General features: G+C 34.9%; 1 protein-coding gene across 1 annotated transcript in view; it reads left to right on the forward strand.

Annotated features, from left to right (window-relative positions):
* Window positions 1-23,307, forward strand: part of SYDE2 (synapse defective Rho GTPase homolog 2) — a 52,405-nt gene extending 29,098 nt beyond the window's left edge. The window contains exons 5-7 of the mRNA XM_049618470.1: window positions 10,244-10,425; window positions 13,559-13,787; window positions 19,806-23,307. Coding sequence (XP_049474427.1) covers window positions 10,244-10,425; window positions 13,559-13,787; window positions 19,806-20,305 — 911 coding nt within the window. The 3' untranslated portion in view covers window positions 20,306-23,307. The remainder of the gene's footprint in view (window positions 1-10,243; window positions 10,426-13,558; window positions 13,788-19,805) is intronic.
* Window positions 23,308-24,096: the final 789 nt, after the last annotated feature.

Below are 24,096 nucleotides of genomic sequence, written 5' to 3' on the forward strand. Positions count from 1 at the left end.
AAGTGCTTAGTGTTTGTTAGTAATAATTCTCCCTTATTTGCCCTCAAATTAGTGAAGTAAGTAATCTTGAACTTGTGTTAATTTAAAATTTCATTTATATTAATGGTTGCTTAGTGTATTATACAAAGGATAATGGTATTTTAAATATGTGTTTTACTAAACTATAACATTATCTTTTCTGGAGATCTTTTAGGTTTTAATTTAATTTAATTGCATTATAGGGTGAGTCTCAAACTACCAGGGCATATTAAGTTTCGTTAGAACTAACAAGTCTTGCTTTTTGTCAAGGAACACACGTGGAATTTTTTTTATTTTTATTTTTTTAAATCATGCCCTAGAGGGTTAGTAGCTGTCTTTATTTGGCAGCTACAGAAAATTGGGTTTTCACTTTCTAACTGTAACTCAGTTGTCCTCTTTACACCACATGTTGCTATTCGTTGTAGATAGGTTTAGATTGTAAAACTAATGATGGTAGTAAAAAAAAGTCACATTATATAAGTTAAGGAATGGGAATAAACAATTACTACATGTCTACGGTGTATAAAATGCTTTATTGTTATCATCACTGTACATCTAGCATGTATTGATTGTTAGGATATGTCAAGCTCTTTATACATATTCTGTTTCTTCTTATATGTCAGGAAGAAGTCTGGTCAATATACTCTTGGTTTCCCAGCACTATTTCCAGATTGTTATCTTTTCACTGTTGAACAGAAACTTATGCTCTTCTGAGAATAAAGCTCTCTAAAGTTTCATGGTGCATACCTACACTGCCTCTGTCTTTCCTATTTAAGATTATCTGCAGAACTCTTGGACATTCCCATTTATTCAGTGAATACTTTTTTAAAGTTTTTTTTTTAATTTTAGAGAGAATGAGCAGGGGAGAGAGGGAGAGGGAAAGAGAGAGAAAAGGCGAGGGAGAGAGGAGAGAGAGAGAGGGAGGGAGAGGGAGAGAGAATCCCAAGCAGGCTCCACATTTAAGGCAGAGCCAGATGCAGGGCTCTAGACTATGACTTTGGGATCATGACCCAAGCCAAAATCAAGAGTTAGATACTCAACTGACTGACTGAGCCACCCAGGCACTTCCAGTGAACAATTTGGATATCTTACCAATGGTTATATTTCAGACGAAAGTCCTGTCTTTGTCCTAAGTGATTTTAACATGCAAATGACCCATCCAAAAATCTATTAAAAGACTACTTTCTTTCCATTGGATTGTCTTTACACCTTATCAAGAATTTATTGACCATAAATATGAGGGTTTATTTCTGGACTCTCAGTTCTGTTTCATAGATCTGTATGTCTATCCTTATATCAGTACCACATTGTTTTGATTAATGAAATTTTATAGTAAAATTTGAAATTTGGAGGTGTTAGGCTACCGATGTTCTTTTTTTTTTTAAGATTTTTTTGGGCTATTTTGGCTTTTTCATACTAATTTTAGGATCAGCTTGTAAATTTCTGTGAAAAAGCTACGTAGGATTTTGATAGGTTTTATGTTGAATCTATAGTCAGTTTGGAGAGTATTTTCATTTTAACAGTATTAGGTGTTGTGATCTATGAACATGGGATAGCTGTCCATTTATTTAAGTTTTTAAATTTTTTTCATAAATGATTTTTAGTTTTCAGAGCACATGTTTTGTATTTCTTTTGTTAAATTTATTCCTAAGTATTTAATTATTTTGATGCTGTTGTAAATAGAATTATCTTTTTTTTTTTTTTTTTGGACTGTTCATTTTTAGTGCATAGAAATACAGTTGAGGGGCACCTGGGTAGCTCAGTTGGTTAAGCATCTGACTCTTGATTTCTGCTTAGGTCTTGATCTCACCATTGTGAGATCGAGCTCCCACGCTGGGCTTTGCACTGAGCATGGAGACTGCTTAAGATTTTCTCTCTCTCTCCCTCTGCCCTTCTCCCCATGTTCTCTCTCTAAAATAAAAATTAAAACACAATACAGTTGATTTTTGCATATTGATCTTGTACTTTGCTAAACTCAATTATTCTGTTTTTTTAGTGGATTCCTTAGGATTTTCTATATGCAAGATTATGTTACCTGCAAATAGAGATATTTTTACTTCTCTCTTTCCAAGGTGGATTCTTCTTATTTCTTTTTCTTGCTTAATTAACCCTGGCTAGAACCTCCAATGTAATGTTGAACAGCAGTGGCAAGAGCTGAACATCCTTATCTTGTTCTTGATTTTAGGAGAAAAACATTCAGCTTTTGACCATTACTTACGATATTAACTGAGTTTTTCATAGATCCCCTTTAGCAAGTTGAGGAAGTTCCCTTCTATTCCAAGTTTTTTGGGTGTTTTTATCATGACAGTGTGTTGAATTTTGCTCAATGACTTTTATGACTCTGTTGAAATGATCGTGTGGTTTTGTCCTTTATTCTATTGATATAGTATATTACATGAATTGATTTTCAGATGTTAAGCCAACCTTTGCATTCCTGAGATAAATCCCACTTAGTCCTGATGTATATTCTTTTTTTTTTTTCCTTTTTAACATGTTGCTGGATTTAGTTGCTAGTATTTTGTTGAAGAGTTTTGTGTCCTACACGATATTGGTCTATAGTTTTCTTGTGATGTCTTTGTCTGGTTTTGGTGTCAGCATAATACTGGTCTTGTAGAATGAGTTGGGAAGTGTTTTCTATTTTTGGTAAGAGTTTGTGAAAAATTATTATTAGTTCTTCTTTCAGTATTTGGTAGTATTCAACTATCACTTAAACTATCTGGGGCCGGGCTTTCTTTTGTGCAAAGTTTCAAAAATTACTAATTCAGTGTCTTATTATAAATCTCCTCAGGGGCACCTGGGTGGCTTAGTTGGTTAAGCATTTGACTCTTGATTCAGGCTCAGATCATGATGGTCTCATGGTTCATGAGTTCCAGCCTTGCATTGGGCTCTGCACTGACAGCACAGAGCCTGCTTGAGATTCTCTGTCTCCCCGCTCTCTCTGCCCCCACCCTGCTCATGCTTTCTCTCTTTCTCTCTCTCTCTCTCAAAATAAATAAACTTAAGAAATTGTTTAACTATAAATATATTCAGATTTTCTATTTCTTCTTAAGTCACTTTCAATAGTTTACCTCTTTCTATGAGTTCTAGCTTTCATCTGAGTTACCTAATTTATTGCCATATAGTTATTCATAATATTCACTTATAATCCTTATTATTTCTATAAGGTTGGTAGTGATGCCCTCTTTCATTACTGATTTTAGTAATGTGAGTCTTCTTTTTTCCTTGGTCATCTTAGTTGAAGGTTTGTCAATTTTGTTGATCTTTTCAAAGAAACAAATTTTGATTTTATTTTGTCTATTGCTTTCTATTATCTATTTCATTAATTTCTACTGTGATCTTTATATTTTCTTTTCTTCTGCTGACTTTGAGTATAACTTCCTCCCTTTTTTCTATTTTCTTAAGGGAAACTGAAATCATTTATTTGGGACCTTCCTTCTTTTCTAATGTAAACACTTAGTGCTATAGTTTTCTTTCTAAATTCTAAACCTCATCCCACAAATTCCGATGTGTTTTGTTTTCATTTTCACTCAGTTCAAATACTTTTTAATTAAAAAAATTTTTTTTTAATGTTTATTTTTTGAGAGAGAGAGAGAGACAGTGTGAGTGGGGAGGGGCAGAGAGAGAGAGGGAGACACAGAATCTGAGGCAGGCTTCAGGCTCTGAGCTGTCAGTGTCAGCACAGAGCCCGATGTAGGGCTTGAACTCACCAGCGGTGAGATCATACCTGAGCTGAAGTTGGATGCTCAACCAACTGAGCCACCCAGGCGCCCCTTTAAAAAAATTTTTTTAATGTTTATTTATTTTTGAGAGAGAGAGGGAGAGGGAGAGCGAGGGATCGGGAGGGGCAGAGAGAGACGGAGACACAGAATCCTAAATAGGCTCCCTGACACAGGGCTCAAACCCACGAACTGTGAGATCATGACCTGAACCGAAGTCAGACACCCAACCAACTGAGCCACCCAGGCATCCCTCATTTTCTGATTTTCCTTTTTCTTTCTTCTTTGATTCATGGATTATTTAGAAGTATGTTAGTTTGTGTCAAAATATTTACAGAATTTTCCAGATACTTTTTTATTATTAATTTCTCATTTAATTCCATTATAATCATAGTACATACTTCATGTGACTTGAATCTTTTTGTATTTATTTAAACTTATTTTAAGGTCAAGGATATGCTCTTCTGTGTGGTAAATGTTGCATTTGAACCCTTGAGAAGAATGTGTGTTCTGGTGTTTGGAGATGTAATATGCTATAATTACCAATGCAGTCAAGTTGATTAATAATGTTGTCCCAGTCTTCCATGTCTTTATGTGTTTTCTTTCTTCTTGTTAAGAGAGGCATGTTGAAATCTTCAATTACGATTGTGGTTTTGACTCACCCATGTTCTACCTCCCGTTTTCCTTTAAAGACTTACACATGTATTAGGTCACTGGTATTTGTTTTACAGCTCACCGATATTCTGTTCATTTTTCCAGTCTTTTTTTTTAATCTCTCTGTTTAATTTTAGTTATTTATATTGCTGTGTCTTCAAGTCATTAATCTTCTCTGCTAATATTAATTTAACTCATTGTATTTTTAATCTCTGATATTTTAATTTTCACTATTAGAAATTTGATCTTTTTTTCAAACATTCTGTCTCTCTACTTGGCATGTTCAGTCTTTCTTCTAGCTTCTTAAACATATGAAATACCATATAATAACTGTTGCAATGTCCTTGTCTACTAATTCTATCAGCTATGTCATTTCTGGGTTGGTTCACAATTAATTTTTCTTCTCATTATAGATCATATTTGCCTGCTTCTTTATACACATGGTCATTTTTTATTGGATGTCAGATGTGAATTTTACCTTTTTGGGTGCTAGATATATATATTTTTTAATTTTATAGACACTCTTGGGCTTTGTTCTAGTATACAATGAAGTTACTTGGGAACCGTTAGATTTTTTGTAGGTGTGCTTATAAGCAGAAAGAGAGCAGCTTTTAAATAAGTCTTCTCTTTTTATATTTCTTTGATTCACTACTGAAGCAAAACCCTTCTTTGCATTCATATTAGTTTCCTATGGCTGCTAAGTGCCACAAACTAGGTGATTAAAACAACAGAAATGTATTGCCTCATGGTTCTGGAGGCTGGAAGTCCAAAATCAAGTTGTCAGCAGGATCTTGCTCCCTCTGAAACCTGTAGGGAAATTCTTCCTTGCTTCATCATAGCCTTTGTTTTTTTGCTGGCGATCTTTGGCATTCCTTCATTTATAGATGCATCACTCCAGTTCTCTGGCTTCACACAGTTCTCCCCTGCTTCTTCACATCCTCTTGCCTTTTTGTATGTCTGTCTCTGTGTCTAAATTCCCCTTTTATAAGAACACCAGTCAGAATGTATTAGGGCCTACCCTACTGACTTCATTTTAACTTGATTATCTCTGTAAAGATCCTGTTCCAAACACGGCCACATTCTGAAGTGCTGAGGGATAAGACTCAAATATATTTTTGTGGAAGACACAATTCAAGCTGTAACAGTACTATAGCCAAGTATCGTTAAGTTACGAAGTTTTTCACTTTGGTTGCTCAGAACAGGAGCTATTTATTGCCTGCTAGTATAAGCTCCTGAAATTGTTCCCTTTAATCTTTTTCGGTGGTTCCTTTTCCACCCTTGGTTAGTTTCCTCACCTGCACATGCTGATCAGTACTCAGAGACTCAGGGGGATTCTTGGGAATCTCCAGAGGTGTTTTTTTGTTTGTTTGTTTTTTGTTTTCGTTTTTGTTTTTGTTTTTGTTTTTTTGAGCAGCTATCTACTCTCTAATACTCTGTCCTGCAAGCTCTAGCTGCTTTGACTTCCTTAGTCTTCTAGCTTCCTCTCCTCAACTTAGCTGGACCTACTAGCTACCTGTGTTTGCACCCCCTCACAGTGACTTGGAAAGGTTTTCGGGCAATAAGGCAGTTATGAGCACACCTCATTAGATTCCCATCCCTTAGGGATCACTATCCTTCTTTGATGTCTAATGTGTTGGACACAGTTTTTTAATTTTTTTTTTTCAGATATTTTATCTGGTGTTCCCAGTTGTTACAGGCAGGAAGTTAGATCTGGTCCCCATTGCTCTTTGTTGGTTAGAACAGCTGTTTTTCTGTTTTTCTGGCCCCAGTGCAAGCTGCTTTGAAATACTGTGATGTGGCTATAAAACTGATTGAGAAAGCTTTCTGTATACTGAAAAGATCTCAAGGATATGATGTTAAATGAAACAGCAAGAAACAGAACAGGACATGATATGCTATCTATTATGTAACAAATGATAATAATAGTAATACATTATTTATATTTACATAAACAAACATGGAAGGATCCATAAGAAACTAATGAATCATATTACTATCAAAATTGAAAAGATTATCAGATGGTGGTGGGGGCTCCAGGAGGTGGCATCTTGCACTGTAGTTCACGCTCAGTCATGTCAGAGCCCAGGTCATTGGATGCCAGCCCGGAGTCCCCGGCCATGCACAAGGCAGGGTGTTGAGGCATAGGTTGGAAAACTAGGATACTCAAACCAGACAGCTGCAAGATGCTGTCACAAATGCGGAGAAACATTTCGGAGAGCTGTGCCAAATCTTTGCTGCTTATGTGTGGAAAAATGCCAGACTGTGAGACAAAGCAGACCTACTGGTGAATGAAATCAACGTGTATGCCTCTACAGAGACCCCAGGTTTAGAGCAGGGCCTGAAAAAATAAAGGAGGGAGGGAGGGTGGGAGGGAGGGAAGGAAGGAAGGAAGGAGAGAGAGAGACAAAGAAAGAAAGGAAGAAAGCAGGGCCTAAAAAACGTTTCTGATTAGTTTGCCAAACTTCAGTATTATCAACAAGCAGAGGTTGAAAGACTTGAAGCCAGAGTAGTTGAACCTTTGAAAGCTTATGGAACCATTGTGAAAATGAAATGAGAGGATCTCAGAGCAACATTAATAGCAATGACTTGGGAAGCCAATCAGTTAACTCAGAAGGAATACATATTATTGTATCCTTTGACTTCTGATCTTTTTTTGTTTGTTTTGTTTGTTTGCTTTTTAATGTTTGTTTATTTTTGAGAGAGTGCAAGTGGGGGAGGGGCAGAATGAGGGGGACAGATGATCAGAAGTGGGCTCTGTGCTCATAGCAGCGAGCCCGATATGGGGCTTGAACTCACAAACTGTGAGATCATGACCCGAGCCGAAGTTGGATGCTCAACTGACTGAGCATCTGACTTTTAATCTTTAAAAAAATGTTTTGTAATGTAGAAACTTAATTACAGAGAGCCACAATGGATGCTACCTGAACAACTCGTCATCTGGAGGAAACTATTGACAATTTTGAAAAGCAGAAAATAAAGGACATAAAGACTATATTTTTAGAATTTATCACTATTGAAATGTTACTTCATGGCAAAGTTTTAAAGGTCTGCACTGCTATCTACCAATTTATACAAAACATTGATGAAGATTTAGAGGTTTTTCAAAATTGTCCATATCAACCAGATTATTCATCCTGTTTAGATATTGTCAGAGCAGATCCAAAGTCAACTCTTCAAAGATCACTGTCAGCTAAGTGTGTATCTGCAATAGGACAGATAACTAATAAAGGATCAACAAGCAAAAGATGATGATGAAGAGGATGATGAGGACTTAGATGTTACAGAAGAAAATTAGTTTTCTTAAGTAATTTCACATTTCATTTTTCTTTTTTTTTTTTAATGTTTATTTTTGAGAGAGAGAGAGCAGGGAAGGGACAGAGAGAGAATCCCAAGCAGGCTCTGTGCTATCAGCCTGACACAACGCAGAGTCTGACACAGGGCTTGAACTCACCAACTGTGAGATCATGACCTGAGCCAAACAAAGTCAGGTGTTTAACCAACTGAACCACCCAGGCACCTCTCACATTTCATTTTTCATCTTAAATGACTTGGAATCCAGAATTACTACATTGTAAAACTTTATACTGGCTTCATAGACATTAAACCTCAAAATGAAGTCCTACTGGAAATGAAAATTAAAGGAAATTTATGCTGACCAAAAAAGAAGATTTTAAAAAATAATGCACACCAATCATTTCAATATCCTATCTAGCAGTATGTGATTTTTGAATAGGTTCCATTTAAAAAAAAGATGATATATTTCAAAAGTATTTTATATTAATGCACTATACCTAGTTGAGATTGCAATATAAATACTTTAGATGAAAAAACCAAGAGATCTAACACTTCCACTTGCTTCTTTTGCTTTCATCACCAAAAAAGGGTCTTTAGTCATTCTGATTAAATACAAATTCTGTTCCATAAAGTCTTATCAAAAAGATAGGTTTTTTTTTTCTGTACTGTTTTTCCCTTTTACTACAACCTGAAGTTTCCTTATTTGATGCATAATTTACTTTTCAACAAGAATGTAATTACTTTTGATTAAAGGTAATGGGACACTAGGATATCAGTGTCTTAAAACTACATAAAGCATAAATTCTAGCTTCACATAAATGTGAAAACCATATTCAGCCTGATTCTGGTTTTAAAATGAAGATGCTATTACACTAAAGCATTATTACACTAAAACATATAAAGCAGTACTACAATTTCTTGAAATCTGTAATTTGGTGGAATGTGGCCTAAGAAAACATCATGGAAAACCATAAATCATTACAAGTCTGTAAACATTTTACTAAACCGCCATCTAATTAATGAAAGAGTATATATATTTTTATTCTTGAAAATAATCAATTTGCTACAGCCTTTCAGTAAGTACAATACTTGTGTTTCTTTGGATGAGAATTGTACTTTTGTTATTTCATGGATACCAGTCAGGCATATAAAAATTATGAAATTCATAAAATCATTTGGGATAACCACAAAAAGCAGTCTAAGTTCTCAGTTTAGCTGAGAGCATGTTCTGAATCGATATTGTTTAGTTTTAGGTTTTTGGTGTCCGAAAATCTCCTGTTCTCCCTTGTGATCACATTGTAGATTTTAGCCAGTTTCTTACCTACCTTGTTTATATGTAACAACCATAAATCACAACCATAAATCACACTTTCCTGTTTCCTGTACCATAGGTGATCTCTCTTAGTTCATGACCGCTGTGGTGTGTTTGGAATTGACTTCCCTCGCTCTTGTTATAGTGACAAGTGTGATGATTTCTGTTCTTGGCTTTTGGTTTTATTTATTTGATATTAAGAATGATTTTCCCCCTCATACAACGCTGTAGCATTTGAGATTATCCAACCACTCATAAATATGTTTAAGACACATAAGAGTATTAAAGGGGAAATATATTTATATAACTCATTTATTTGCAAGGCCTTTTGACCACTTTTTTTCCTATTGAGGTATAATTAATGTATAACATTATATTAGTTTCAGGTGTACAACATAGTGATTCAATATTTGTATGTATTATGAAATGACCAACACAAAAAGTCTACTTAACCATACATAGTTACAAATCCATTACCATGAATAGTTAGAATTTGTTTTTTTCTGTGATGAGAACTTTTAAGATTTATCCTTGTATGTCAGTTATGCCTCATTTAGAAGAAGAAAATAGAAAACATTTAAAATTTATTCTTTCCCAAAATAAGTTACTCCAAATTTATCAAAATTCCCAACCCCACTCTTAAAAATCTGATGGCATAGCAGGAAGATGTGATTTCAGTTTATGCAAACAGGTATTTTGATCCAACCTTCTTTGGATACAACCCCAAAATCTACAAAATAATGTAAGGGAGAATCCTGTTTCTCATCAGTAAATAAACAAAACAACTTGCAAATATACAACACACTATTATGAAACATGATGTTGTACATGGACAATTGGTATTCTTTACCAAATAAGAGTCTAGAAATTAAAAATCCATGTAATTGGAATAATTTACAATTATATTAGTATGCCTTGCTTTCTCAGCTTTTGTTTCACATGCATTTATAGAGGGCCAGAATCAATACAGTATATGTACTGGGAATTGCTTACTTTATGAGTAACAAACCTAATAATATGTATGATAATTGGAAATTATGTGTGTGCATTTTTAACATGGTTGCAAAACAAGAAGTCAATTACCAAGGCAATTTATAAGAATACAAAATATTCACTAGCATAATAGTTTTTTGTTGTTGCTTTTGTTATTTTCAGAATATTAAAGGTTAACAATACTTCAGTTAAAAATAATTTACCACAGTTTATTTTATTTTGAAGACCAATTGCTATCTGTCTTTGTTTTCTAAAGGTGTTCTTAAGGACTATCTAAGAGAACTTCCTTCTCCTCTGATAACAAAGCAGCTTTATGAGGCTGTAATAGATGCAATGGCAAAAAATCCTTTGAAAATGTCATCAAGTGGATGTGAGAATGACCCAAGTGACTCTAAGTATACTGTTGACCTGCTTGATTGTCTGCCTGATGTTGAGAGGGTGAGCATCAGTGGTATACCTTTTTCCCTGAAAGCCAGCTAATGAATATATACTTAGCTCCAGAGCTACAAATAGTTTTTCAGGTATTTCACATTTGTGGCACTTAGGAGTTTAAGCTCTGCCTTTACTAAAGGCTCCTTAAACAGCATAAATATAGATGACAATTTTATCTTTTCTGTATATAATTTTAGTCTAGGCACAGGTACTTCCTATACATTTTTAAAGAGTATGGCTACCTTATTATTAAAATAATATATGCTTATTATAGAAAAATTGAGAAGATATAGTAAAGAAAATGGAAAATTGCAATTATCAATAACCAAAGGCAACAATAATTAACGTGTTAGTTAATTAACTATATGTAGTTAATGTATTTCCTTTTAGTATTTGAAAAAAATGGTAACTGTTTCAGTGTACGTGGCTTAGCCTTAAGACTTAAGTAACCCTCACCACCACCATCGCTTTCCTTCTTGCGTCTTCCCATTTACCTCCTCACAGTCTAAATCTTGGGACCAGTATCCTCAGGACCAGAGGAGATAAGAGGGTAGCTGGGTCTGCAGAACCAGCCTCAACCTAACTTTAACTGTTGTTCCTTAGAACAAAAGAGAAAATGAGAGAGCTGAGCTTGTCCAGATGAGGTCAACTTTGCCTATATTTCTTATTACGTGAGGGTAGAAAGGGCAAGAGTGAATGTGTGAAAATATTAAGCCCCAAAACTTCATTCACCTTTACTGTCCCCTTCCCTGTGCTCGGTCCAGTTAGATTAGTAAGTATACTCCTGTGGGTGAGAAGAAGGGAACAACTACAAAGAAGTAAGCAGAATTAGAAGGGTGGAATGAAGGGGTAGACATATTCCTTCTTCGTTGCCAGGTAAAATTTGATTGCCAGGTATCATTTGACTTAGTGAGGAAATGAGTGGAAATTTAAATCACCTGCTCCAGTTATATAGCTTTTATGAGTGCTGTAGTCTGTCACCTGAATTTATAGGTCTTTCTGGTCCTAAAGCTCTTGCTATTATCATCCTTTCTAAAAAGGCTTCATAATATTCCATTGAGTGGATTTGACATAATTAATCACTATTCTCTTGTATAGTATTTAGGTTTTGAGTCTATTTGTATATATTTTTGTGCAGAGATTTCTTTTCAGTTAGAATTACTTATTTGGAGTAGAAATAATGGAATTGTTGATTTAAATGATGTGAACATTCAAAGGCTCTTTTTTTTTTTTAATTTTTTAAATATTTATTTATTTTTGAGACAGAGAGAGACAGAGTGTGAACAGGGGAGGGTCAGAGAGAGAGGGAGACACAGAATCTGAAACAGGCCCCAGGCTCCGAGCTGTCAGCACAGAGCCCGACACAGGGCTCAAACTCACAGATCGCGAGATCATGACCTGAGCCGAAGTCGGACGCTCAACCGACTGAGCCACCCAGGTGCCCCTCAAAGGCTCTTAATATGTTTTCATATTACTTTTCAAAAGGGACACAACAATTGCACTTTTTGGCTCATCTTTATTTAGTAGACAAAAAAATATTTTACTTTAAATTGTATTTCTTGGTTTGCTATTGAGATTAAATCTAAGATATTTAGCCAGGTGTGTGTGTGTGTGTGTGTGTGTGTGTGTGTGTGTGTGTGTGTGTGTTGGTCACAGCATGGTATGCTGAAAGTAGCCTTAAGATGTCAACATATAGGGGCGCCTGGGTGGCTTGGTCGGTTAAGCGTCCGACTTCGGCTCAGGTCATGATCTCACGGTCTGTGAGTTCGAGCCCCGCGTCGGGCTCTGTGCTGACAGCTCAGAGCCTGGAGCCTGCTTCCGATTCTGTGTCTCCCTCTCTCTCTGACCCTCCCCTGCTCATGCTCTGTCTCTCTCTGTCTCAAAAATAAATAAACGTTAAAAAAAAAAAATTAAAAAAAAAACATGTAGAATCCCACTTGTGTTAGCAAATGTATAGTGAGTGGAGATGAAGAATGGATATTTATTATTGACATTGCTTTTATGATTCATATATTTGATTTGTTTTGATTTCAAAATATCAATTACAGTCTCCTCTAACTTTTCTTCTTTCTTTATTCCTTTCTTTCTCAGCCGAACATTAGAAGAATATTTATTTCGGCTGTCCTTATTTCTTCACCACCCTTGACTACTCAACACATTGTAATCTGGCTCCCTACCCTATCTTTCTGGACTTATTTTTGCCAAGGTTACTAATGATCTTCTGATCACTGAATCCATTTTTTACTTTTGGCTCTAAAAATAAGTCATTTTGATTTTTTCTTTTTTAATAATTTTTAAAATTACAGTTTTACTTGGCATTCATTTCTTTAATACAATTATGAAGAAGAAATTATACACTCATTTTATTTGTTAAATGATTGATCACATGCCAGTACTTCAAAAACATCATATTTCTTTCCATAATTGCTTAGACCTAAATAACCTTCCACCCCTTACTAGTTTCTTCAAGTTTTAAAAAATATTCTTTTTTGGGGGCACCTGGCTGGCTCAGTTGGATCCTTGATCCTCAGGATCGTGAGTTCAAGCCCTATGTTGGGTGTGGAGATTACTTAAATAAATAAAAATACTTTAAAAAAAAGTATTCTTTTTCAACAAAAAAACTTTTTTTTTTCATCTCTAGCTATTCTATTCTTTTTTCCATGGTTTGTCTACTTAAAGTATTTGTTAGTTAAGCACATTGGCCTTTTTCCTATTCTGTATCATGATAGACCCTGGCCTCGTTTGAAATTGTTAGCTTCCTAAGTTTAAGGTTGGCAGTCCCCTGATTATGACTAGAGGATTTATCTGTTCTTAAAGATAAACACTCTTACCTAATCCCTTTTCCATCACAGCCTTTGCTATTGTCATTTTAGAGGAGGGAAGAGAAGAAAACGTTGATGTATATTTTCCTAGGGACACCAGTTGAAATTTGGAATGCATTCATGAGCCTTTATAAAGACTATACATTTTAACCATCTAATCGATCAAATTATGTCATTGGAACCTAAGGGTCCAAGCTTTGAAACAATCTTTTGAAAAGCAACAGAATGTGTGTTTATATTTTCTGCTGTAAATTGTGTCCTTAAATTTGCTCCTGTGTATGACTTTACTAAGTGAAATATAATTTAACTTAATTTAGGCAACCCTAAAGATGTTGCTGGATCATTTGAAATTGGTGGCTTCTTATCACGAAGTGAATAAGATGACGTGCCAGAACCTGGCTGTGTGCTTCGGACCGGTGTTACTAAGTCAGAAGCAAGACACTAACCATAACAACAGAGTCTTTACTGATTCAGAAGAACTTGCAAGTGCTTTGGATTTCAAAAAACATATTGAAGTTCTTCATTATTTACTTCAACTCTGGCCAGGTAAGTGATTCTCTGGAAATACTTTTCTCTTTCAAGGGCAGAGTGTTTGTATTAGCTAATCACTAAATATGCCCATATATGATTGCAGAAAATATTTCCTAGATTTTGCTTTTTCTGTTTAAATTTTTTGCTTTTGCTGATAATATAATAGACCTATAGATTAATGTGCACATTTTGGATTTGGTCAGATCAGGATTTGTATCCTGGTTGTGTTACTTATTAGCAGTCTGGTCTTGGGCAGGTTCTTTAACATCTTAGAGCCTCAGTATCGTCTTTTGTCATACGGACTTTAATAATGTTTATGGAATTTATAGGAGGCTTAAATAAGGAGTTACGTATGTTAAGCTGCTCAGTGCAGTTCTTGTCACATAATAGGTACTCTGTAAATATTAACTTCTTTAGTCCTTCAATCAGTTCTTCTTCCTGACATTTTTACTGTATTCATGGTCATTCTTCAAATTATCCAGGCTTGACTTGACAGTTATCTTTGATCTTTCCATCTTTCTTATCCATCCCTTGTTCCAGTCAAGAACAAAAAGCTGACAGTTATTTTCCTACTATATCTCTTATATAGTTTCAGAGCTAAAAGGAATACATGTTTAATTAGATGTTCTAATGCTGTGTTTAGGTTCCAAATTTTTCTTATCCTATTGTAATGCCTGCTTCCCTTCCCTACCCTGCATAGTACCAAACATGAAAGTACTTAGGAGCTCTATGTAGCATACAGTGGTAAAAGTGGTTGGCTCCTGGAGTCAGGCTTGGATTCAGATCCATTGTGGCCCAGGCACATACTTTAATTCCCCTCAGTATGCTTCTCTATAAATAGTGCCTACCTCAGGGTTGTTGTGAAGATTCTGCAGATAAATCATCAAAGATAGTGACCAAAGTGTTTTGCATAAAGTTAGCTCTTTGTTACTCTTTTAATGATACATGTAAGGATGGACCAAAGTGCAACAAAATGCTTGATTTAGTCCTAAAATACATCTAACTAATTTTAAAAAGTGAATAAAAAACTTCAACTTTTAAATTTGGAAAGTTAAAATTTTTGCTTTCTTTCAAACACAAGCTTAAAAGTCATTTCTAATGTGTCTTTTAACTGAATTGGTATATATAATTAATTATTTAAAAATCCTGAATCAAGATTCTTTGGCTAATTGGTTTGATTTCTGCATTTGGTGCCCAACATAAGGGATCTCTGAGGTTAAAGTTTTAAACGTGTTTTCTATAGTTTTTCCTACAACTGCTTTAATTGTAATAAACATCAGGAATTGGGAAAGGAGCCATCTTTGTTCTAATCGCAAATTAAAACTTGCTTACCTGGAGAGATAAACACAGTTTACTATCAGTACCTGATTTCTTTATCATTAATTCTGTATCAGAGGTTAATGTTATTTAAAAATAACTCCTCTAAGGACCTGAATACACATTTTTCCAAAGAAGACAAATGGATGGCCAACAGACACATGAAAAGATGCTGAACATCACTTGTCATTAGGGAAATGCAAATTAAAACCACAATTAGATATCATCTCACACCTGTCAGAATGGCTAGCATCAAAAAGACAAGAAATAACAAGTGTTGGTGAGGATGTGGAAAAAAGGGAACCCTTGTGCAGTGTTGGTGGGAATGTAAATTGGTGTAGCTGCTATGGAAAACAGTATGGAGGATCCTCAAAAAATTAAAAATAGAAATACCATACAATACAGTAATTCCACTATGGGGTATTTACCCAAAGAGAATGAAAACACTAATTTGAAAAGTTTATTGCAGCTTTACAATAGCCAAGATATGGAAGCAGCGTAAAGTGCCCATCAGTAGATGAATGGATAAAGAAGATGTGGTGTATATACTAATTATGGAATATTACTCCACTATTTAAAAAAAAAAAAAGCGATCTTGCCACTCACGACAATATGAATGGACCAAGAGGGTATCATGTGAAGTGAAAGAAGTCAGACAAAGGCAAATACCATATAATTTCACATATATATGGAATCTAAAAACCAAAACAAATGAACAAACAAACGAAAAAACTGGAAACAGACTCATAAATACAGAGAACAAACTGGGGGTTGCCAGGGAGGAGATGGCATGGGGGAAGGAGTGATATAGGTAAAGGGGACTAAGAAATACAGACTTCCAGTCTACGGCCATACCACCCTGAACGCGCCCGATCTCGTCTGATCTTGGAAGCTAAGCAGGGTAGGGCCTGGTTAGTACTTGGATGGGAGAAATACAGACTTCTGGTTATAAAATAAATAAAGTCATGGGGATGAAAAGTATGGTATGGGGAGTATAGTCAACAATATTGTGATAATGTTGGTGACAGATGATAACTACACTTATTGTGGTGAGCACTGTGTAATGTATAGAGTTGATTCACCTGAAAGTGATATAGCATTACATGTCACCTATACTTCAATTAAAAAAAACATCTGCCTCCTTTTCTATAACCTGTACTTTTCTTTAGTTATAGTACCTCAGACAAAGGGCGGAAAGATGAGAGTAAATACCAGTTAGTTTTGCCCTCTAAATCATTTGTTTTTGGATTCAAGAAAAGGCAGACATCCAATAACAGTAGTGCAGTGACTGTGCGTGAGAAAGTTGATAGTGATACAGAGAATGAGCCATAGCGCATTAACTTGGTAAATGCCCATCTCTATGTGTTAGATAGAAGGTTTGACTCCTTGCTATGCATATCTTACATATTTTTGTTTTTGGGATTTCCCCTACTCTGGAGGTAAAAAAAAGAGTTGGTTCCACATTTCTCCCATCCACCTTCGTTTTTACTTTAACTTTTGTGTTATTTTTTGTTTTTTCATTTGGGGCAATAGTGAAATTTGCTTTGAGCTTTCCATTTGAAAAATCTTATCTTCAAAGTGATCAGTTAAAATCCTAGCATATTGGCACCAAGAGGTAGAAATCATCCTGCCAGTGGTATTTCAGATTGTCTTCTGCCAAGCCCTAAGGTTCTTTGGAAACAGCTTTGGAGCCAGATTGGCAACAGGTGAGGGAACAAAATGGAAACACACTTCCCTTTTGATCAAAACAGTTTTTGTTTCATCTTTTATATGTATTGGATTTTTATAAATTGTTGCTTTTTAAAAATGGTCTTGCTGTTGTAAGAAGAATATTGAAATTTACTGATAGGCCACTCTTTCTCTTTATAGAAGGGGAAATAGCTTTAGAGAGAGTGTAACTCCTAGACTAGCTGTTTGCTGTATCACATTTTCTATGATGAGTAAATTTTGGGCAGGTTTTTTTGGGAAAAAGCTATCAATTTTTTCCTATTCCTTTTTGTTTCACTTTTCTCACTAGACTAAGCTTTATGAGGTCAGGGACTATATTTTGCTTACCCTTATACACCCAAGTCCTAAGACAGTGCTTGGCACTAACGAGGCACTCAATATATTCTATTAAATAAGGCAATTATACTCTAGATAAAAGGCTAATAATATTAGGTGATGGTTGAAAATATAAATCCACCAGTAGAAAACAAGATAAGAAAATTAAGATTCTTAGTACATACCATTACATTTTGAAACATTTTCAGCAACTTTATAGATTGCATTTTTAATTTTATTCTGTTGAAGACGGACAGTCATAGTACTAGAAAAACCAGAACTTTTGGGGTCAAAATTAGCCAGTTTCTCTGCATTTTTAATAGGAAAGCATTCCACCATCAGTAGTTTAAAAAGTCAGTGAGGTTGATTTTTCAGAAATTGAATTCTTAGTCCAAAAGATAAAAATATTACTATAATTGGTTTCTTAAATCCTTTCCAAGAAAATACACAACGATAATGTTTGAATAGGGATTTGGTTTAAGTAACTGGCAACAAAACAAATCTGGGTTTTGAAGGTGAATGTCAGAAGATGGGAGCACGACAAGACAGGCTCAATCCAGAGTCAAAAATGCGTTACTTAGGGGCACCTGGCTGGCTCAGTTGATAGAGCATGCAACTCTTGATCTCGGGGTCATGAGTTCAGGCCCCACGTTGCCAAGGCATAGAGCTTACTTAAAAAAGAAAAAAAAAAGTTTTACTTTGGTTGGATCACAAACCAGATTACTTCAAGGTTAGCAAAGTACTGTAATGAAAACAACAGGCATGCCACTTAAGCACTAAGAACAGGAATAGCAAGAAAATGAGGGAGAAAAGCCAGGAGACTTAGTAGAGATTAGCAGCTAGAGGAGAAAAAGGAATATGAATAATTAAGCAGTGGAAAAAATCAGCTATTTATTCTGCAGTTGCTTCAGTTAATGGCATGGGGCATTCTATATTAATACTGTTATTAAAGATCAATTTAAAGTAAATATCAGGGGCACCTGGATGGCTCAGCTGGCTAAGTGTTGACTCAGGTCATGATCTCTCAGGCGTGGGATTGAGCTCTGCTTTGGGCTCTGTGCTGGCAGCACAGAGCCTGCTTGGGATCTCTCTCTCTCTCTCCCTCTCTCTTTGCTCCTCCCCCACTCACGTGCACACTCGCATGCACTCTCTCTCAAAAATAAAACATTAAAAAAATAAATATCAGGCCTTTGTTTTCCAGAAAATTTTAGCTCAAGAGATTTTAGCTATTCATAATTATATATAATAGCCATCATAAAAATATAGACAAATGGAAATGTTAGAAACATACCTATAGATAGTTATCAAGTATTTTAATAAAATCTAAGTACAAAAAATTATGTAATCTCTGAAAAATGTATTTTAAGTTTATTTTTGAGAGATAGAGACACAGTGTGAGCAGGGGAGGAGCAGAGAGTGAGGGAGATACAGAATTAGAAGCTGGCTTCAGGCTCGAAGCTGTCAGCACAGAGCCCGATGTGGCTCGAACTCATGAACTGTGAGATCATGACCTGAGCTGAAGTCAGAGGCTCAACCGGCTGAACCACCCAGGTGCCCCTGAAAAATGCTGTTAAGATCACTGTAAGTCTGCAAAACTAGCACTATATACAAGTTTGTATTACTTTGCAATTATCTTGTTTTGTACAGTAAGGAGCAAGCATTTGTTATATGTTGGAGTGTAAAGTGGGTGTGTTATTACTGATAATATATTCATACTGATAATAAGTATCTCAGTGAAAGAAAGTGTACATGAAGAGGCATTTATTAGTGGAGAATAAATAAGCAAAAAGAGGAAAGTATTACGGGTAGTTTTCAAAAGCTATGCCTCAACATTCAAGTCCATCTTATATACAGAAGAACCGTAGGCAAATGTTTTGTTCAATATGCACTAAAGGGTAAGCAGTGAAGCCTTGGTTTGTCATGAAGTTATGTGTATATCTGTGGTAATCTATATGGCCAGCACAATGCATACTCTTAGAAGAAATTAATATGAGGAATGTTATTTGAGATTGTTAGATATCTAACTAGAATGGGAAAATAAAATATCTGTACTATTTTCAGGCAATAAATGAAGACTATTAGTAGCTAATGCTGTATAATCAAACTCAGGTAACCAGTGGTCAAATTTAGTATTTGTGCATTTTATCAAAGTGAAATTTGGGCTGCTTAGTAAAATAAATTATGACACAGCTGCTAATAGAATTGCAAAAAAGCACAAAGGTTAGAGTGAGCACTTTAGATGTCTTTGCCTCATTTAGATGTTTGCAGAAGAAGGAACTTTGTGTTTTGTTTTTTTGTTTGTACACCAACATGCCTTGCCTGCTTTTTGCTCTAGCTTTTAATATACAAGAAGCTACCAGCTTAACTACTGTTTGAATTACAGCTAGATAATAATTAACTTGCACAGAAAGTTAATCAGCGTTGGAAATTTTGTTTGGGGATGTTATGATATGGCATGAATTAGCACCATTGACCACTCTACTAGCTTCTGCCCCTAATCTTGATTATGTCTGGTTAGAAAAAGGTAATTATGGAATGCTTTTTTAAAAATAGTGTGCATGTTTTGTTTTTAATGCATGTTTGTAGTTGATTATTAAATGGCTTATCTTTAGCTCTGTTTTTTAAAGGCCAGTTGGATGGCTGTGACTAAGCAAATTTATTGTTTGTTTCTAGCGCAACGTTTAACTGTCAAAGAATCAACAGATAATTTGTTCCCAGAGCAGAAGTCTTCTCTAAGTTATTTGAGGAGGAAGAAAGAACGACCTTGCATGTTAAATTTGAGTGGTACTGATTCATCAAGAATACTTAGACCGAGGCAAAATAGATTAGACAGTCCAGTTAGCAATCGGTATGCAGGCGACTGGAGCAGCTGTGGAGAAAACTACTTTTTAAATACAAAAGAAAATTTAAATGATGTAGATTATGATGATGTCCCTTCAGAAGACAGAGAAAACGGAGAAAATTGTAGCAAAATGTATGGACCAGATATAATGATTGAACAGCCAGTACCCTTGTCCGAAGAGTACACATTTCAGACGTATTTGACAATGCAGACAATTGAATCTACAGTGGACCGAAAAGTCAATCTCAAAGATCTACAGGAAAGTATTGATACTTTGATTGGAAATCTGGAGCGTGAACTCAACAAAAACAAGCTTAATATGAGTGTTTGAGATTGAGAGATTTTATTTGCTTTTTTGTAATGTTTTAAATTTTAAATCAGTCTTTCTCATTTTCTTATACCTCTCACAATGGTTTTATTTTTTTACTTTTAAAAATTCCATTAATTTCTAATACGTTTATGTGATTCCATTAAAAACGCTGTCATTAATACGATTTTTACTTATCTCAATAGAAAATTTTTCTTGGGGCAAAGATAACTTGGACTTGTGGATATTTTAACAAATATGGCCAATTCTGTGGAGATAACTTTTAAATGCACTTACAAGGTTCAGATAAGTTATTGGCCCCTCATGGTTTTTGTACTTTATAGGAACTGCTGTTTTGTAGCTGAAACAGGTGTTTCTTTCAGAGGAACGTGGTAGCTGCTCCGTCTGGTTTGCGGTGTGAGCCCATGTACACTGCAGCATCCTTTGATCATATTTCATTTGCAATGCAAATGCTGCTCTAAAAAAACTTTTTATAAATAAAAGTAAAATTATACAAATATTAATGTATTCTTATTAGCATTCAGTAATTATTTAAGCTTATGAAAACTAAATATTTTTATAAACCTGAAACGTGTATATTTATAAGTGCATATATGGATAGATGTTAGAATGAGAGGAGGCATGGGCTACAGAATCACATGTATCTTTAAAGTATATATGTCATGAGGCCAAAATTATTAGCTTCAAATGTCTTTTTCAGGGAAAGAATATTTAAGTTAAAGGAGGAGTTCTGTAGAAACACTTGAACCAAAACACTAGAGGCATCTGAATAGAAAGAATAGACTTTCTTTTTTTTATTCACAGAAAGTCACAGTGTCCCTAGTGAGAAGTCATCTTTTAAATTGAAATTCTCTAACTTCTTAAGGGATTAAGTGCCCAGATTTCTGCACTAGTGATTTACACTTCAAAAATCTTTACCTATTCTATGCATTTTTATGTTCTGCTTTTTTAAAACAGAGTAATTGTGCTTTAAATGTATTATTTATTTGTAGTAGTACATTGATAACATTGACTTTATAATTGCCCTCATATGTATCTAAAGAAATCTTGCCGGCATAGTCCATGTTATTGATTTTTTAAAATAACTTATTTTGGCTAAGTGTATCTACCAGATAGGCATTATAGCAGTCACAGCAGTGTTTGAAAAATGTAAATTTAGAAGACTTTTTATTAAATTGGAATGTATTTTTTTAAACTTTTATACCCACAGAACATGTAATTTTAAAATTATAAATAAAATTTGAATTACCAACTTAAAGATGTAGCAGCCAGTAGAAAACACTTCTTGATCTTTTTCTAAATATTAAAGTATTTAACTATTTCTGTGTTAAATATACACTGATAAACAGAACACCTTGTTATTTAATTTGAAAACTCAGTTGTTAAAAAGCCAGATAAATAATTATTTTTATATGAAAATTTCATTTTTTAAAGCTTTGTATAACAATTCAGAAGAATACCAAAAGAATTTGTGACAGGTATATATCTAGAGTAAACAGTCAAAAGAAATGTACTTTAAATGTTTTATAGGAAGACTTTGTTTGCTATATCATGTATATTGTATGAATTGAATAAGTTGTTCCAGAAATGTAAAAGTTTTATTAAAGAATTATAACCTTGGTGTCATGCTATTAATTATCATCATGATTTTAAGGATCACTTATTTTAATGTCATTGTTTTTAAACATGTTAAAGTATTGGACAATCAAATGTTATCCATAAATCCATGTAACAAATCCTTTTTGTGCAGAATTGAATTTTCCAGAATCTGAAATACCTTAAAGGCCAGATTTATTTTGTTATATAAATTTGGATGGGAATAGTTTCATCTCTGCTGTCTTAAATAGAAAATACTAAGCATTTATTTTGTCTGGATCACCGAGTCCTAACTGTAAATCTCTTTTGTTGACTTTGCTGTGTTTAGTAGTGCTCTGTAATTTATGCCTTTACTTTAAATGGCCCTTAACTTCAAATCTTTTTTGGGTTTTCATACCTGCTTTTTATAAACTCCTGGGATCTCTCTACACAGACTACCAGCTGTCATTCCCTTCTAAGTCTACTTGCCCCAATGTTTTTTAGGATTAAAAACAATCTTAATTTTAGTGCATGTACCTGAATAAAATTTCAAGCAATCTGTATGGATAGAAAATAAAAAGTAAAAGTGTGCCTCCCTGCCATTCACACCAATCCTGCTTCTCAGAGGTAACAGCCACTTTTTATTCTTTAGGTAGCTACTATCTCTACCACTTGATCTAGGTTTACTGTGCCTGTTTCTCGATTTGTCATTTAAGTAGTATCTGTTGATTGTTCATTATGAATATTAAGGAATGTCCATTCCTCCTCCCCATTTTATATTCTTTTGGTTTCCTTTATAACTAGTAATCTTTATTTCTTGATCCATTTGTATTAAACAATGTCTCTTGGCTTGCTACCATTGTGGAAATGACCAACCCTATACTTTCCTTTCAGCTCATTACTGCCTTTTACCTCCTAACTTCTCTAAGTTACACAATTAGTTTATTAATCAGCGTTAATAGATGTATATTATTTGGGGGAACTATATTTGACTTAGGTTTTTCCTTTATATGTTTCTAAAAACAACAAATCAATAACTAGCCATTATGTGCTGGATTATGCAAAAGCATTTATTAGTAAGTCAGGTGATTTTGTCTCCTACATATCCAATCTTATATCCTCAGATCTATGCCGATATATGCAGAATATTCCAAGCTAAAGGTCAAATGAGTTATTTTACCTGCTAGCCATCAACTCCTCCAAATCATGCTGTGTATTATTTGCTTCAGAATTGGGTCATGCCTTGGGGCACCTGGGTGGCTCAGTTGGTTGAACACCTGACTCCTGATTTCGGCTCAGATCATGATCTCATGGTTTCTTGAGTTCGAGCCTTGCGTAGGGCTCTGCGCTGGCAGTATGAAGCCTGCTTGGGATTCTCTCTCCCTCCCTCCCTCTCTGCCCTTCCCCTACTTGTGCCATCTCTCTCAAAATAAATAAATAAACTTAAAAAAATAAGAATTAGGTAATGGATTTTGCAGATTTTTATTTTTTCCTGGAGTAATTGCTTTTTTTTTTTTGACCGAAGTAAAATGCTTTCTTTACTGTAACAATTATTTTATCATGGTATTGAATTACCAAATTTGTTCAGAATGCTTTTAGCTCTCATCGTGGGATTCTTAAAGTATATGCTTGCCTTTATTTATTTTTCTTTGACAGAAGAAAAATATCTTCACTCTAACCCTGAGATCATCTTAAGTTTTTAAATCAACTTTATCAAATTTGGACAAAGTGGTTTTTAGCTATCATCCTAGGATATGTTTTCCTTGCATTCCTGTATTTGATTTTGTTTTACATCTTTTTTTTTTAATTTAGTGTTTTTGCTTGCTGAAATCTATAAGTACTTCCCCCCACGTATACACCTCCTGCCACCCCTCATATCTCCCACACCCCCCCACCACACTCACCAACCCCGCACACAAGAAGGGTGCTTGAGAGAGAAAGCTTTGAGTCTTTGCATGTCTGACAAGGCCTTCATTTTCCCCGTACTTCATTTTGATTTGGATCTACAGTGCCAGGTTCTAACTCACTTTCCTCGAGAACGTTGAAGGCATTTCTCTATTACCTTCTTTTTTTTAATTTAATATTTATTTATTTATTTATTTATTTATTTAGTAAGTTTATCCTTGAGAGAACGTGAGTGAAGGAGGTGCGGAGAGAGAGGGAGACAGAGGATCCAAAGTGGGCTATGCGCTGACCGCGAGCCCAATGGGCTCAAATCC

Source organism: Panthera uncia (genome assembly GCF_023721935.1).
Source record: "Panthera uncia isolate 11264 chromosome C1 unlocalized genomic scaffold, Puncia_PCG_1.0 HiC_scaffold_4, whole genome shotgun sequence".
NCBI lineage: Eukaryota > Metazoa > Chordata > Mammalia > Carnivora > Felidae > Panthera > Panthera uncia.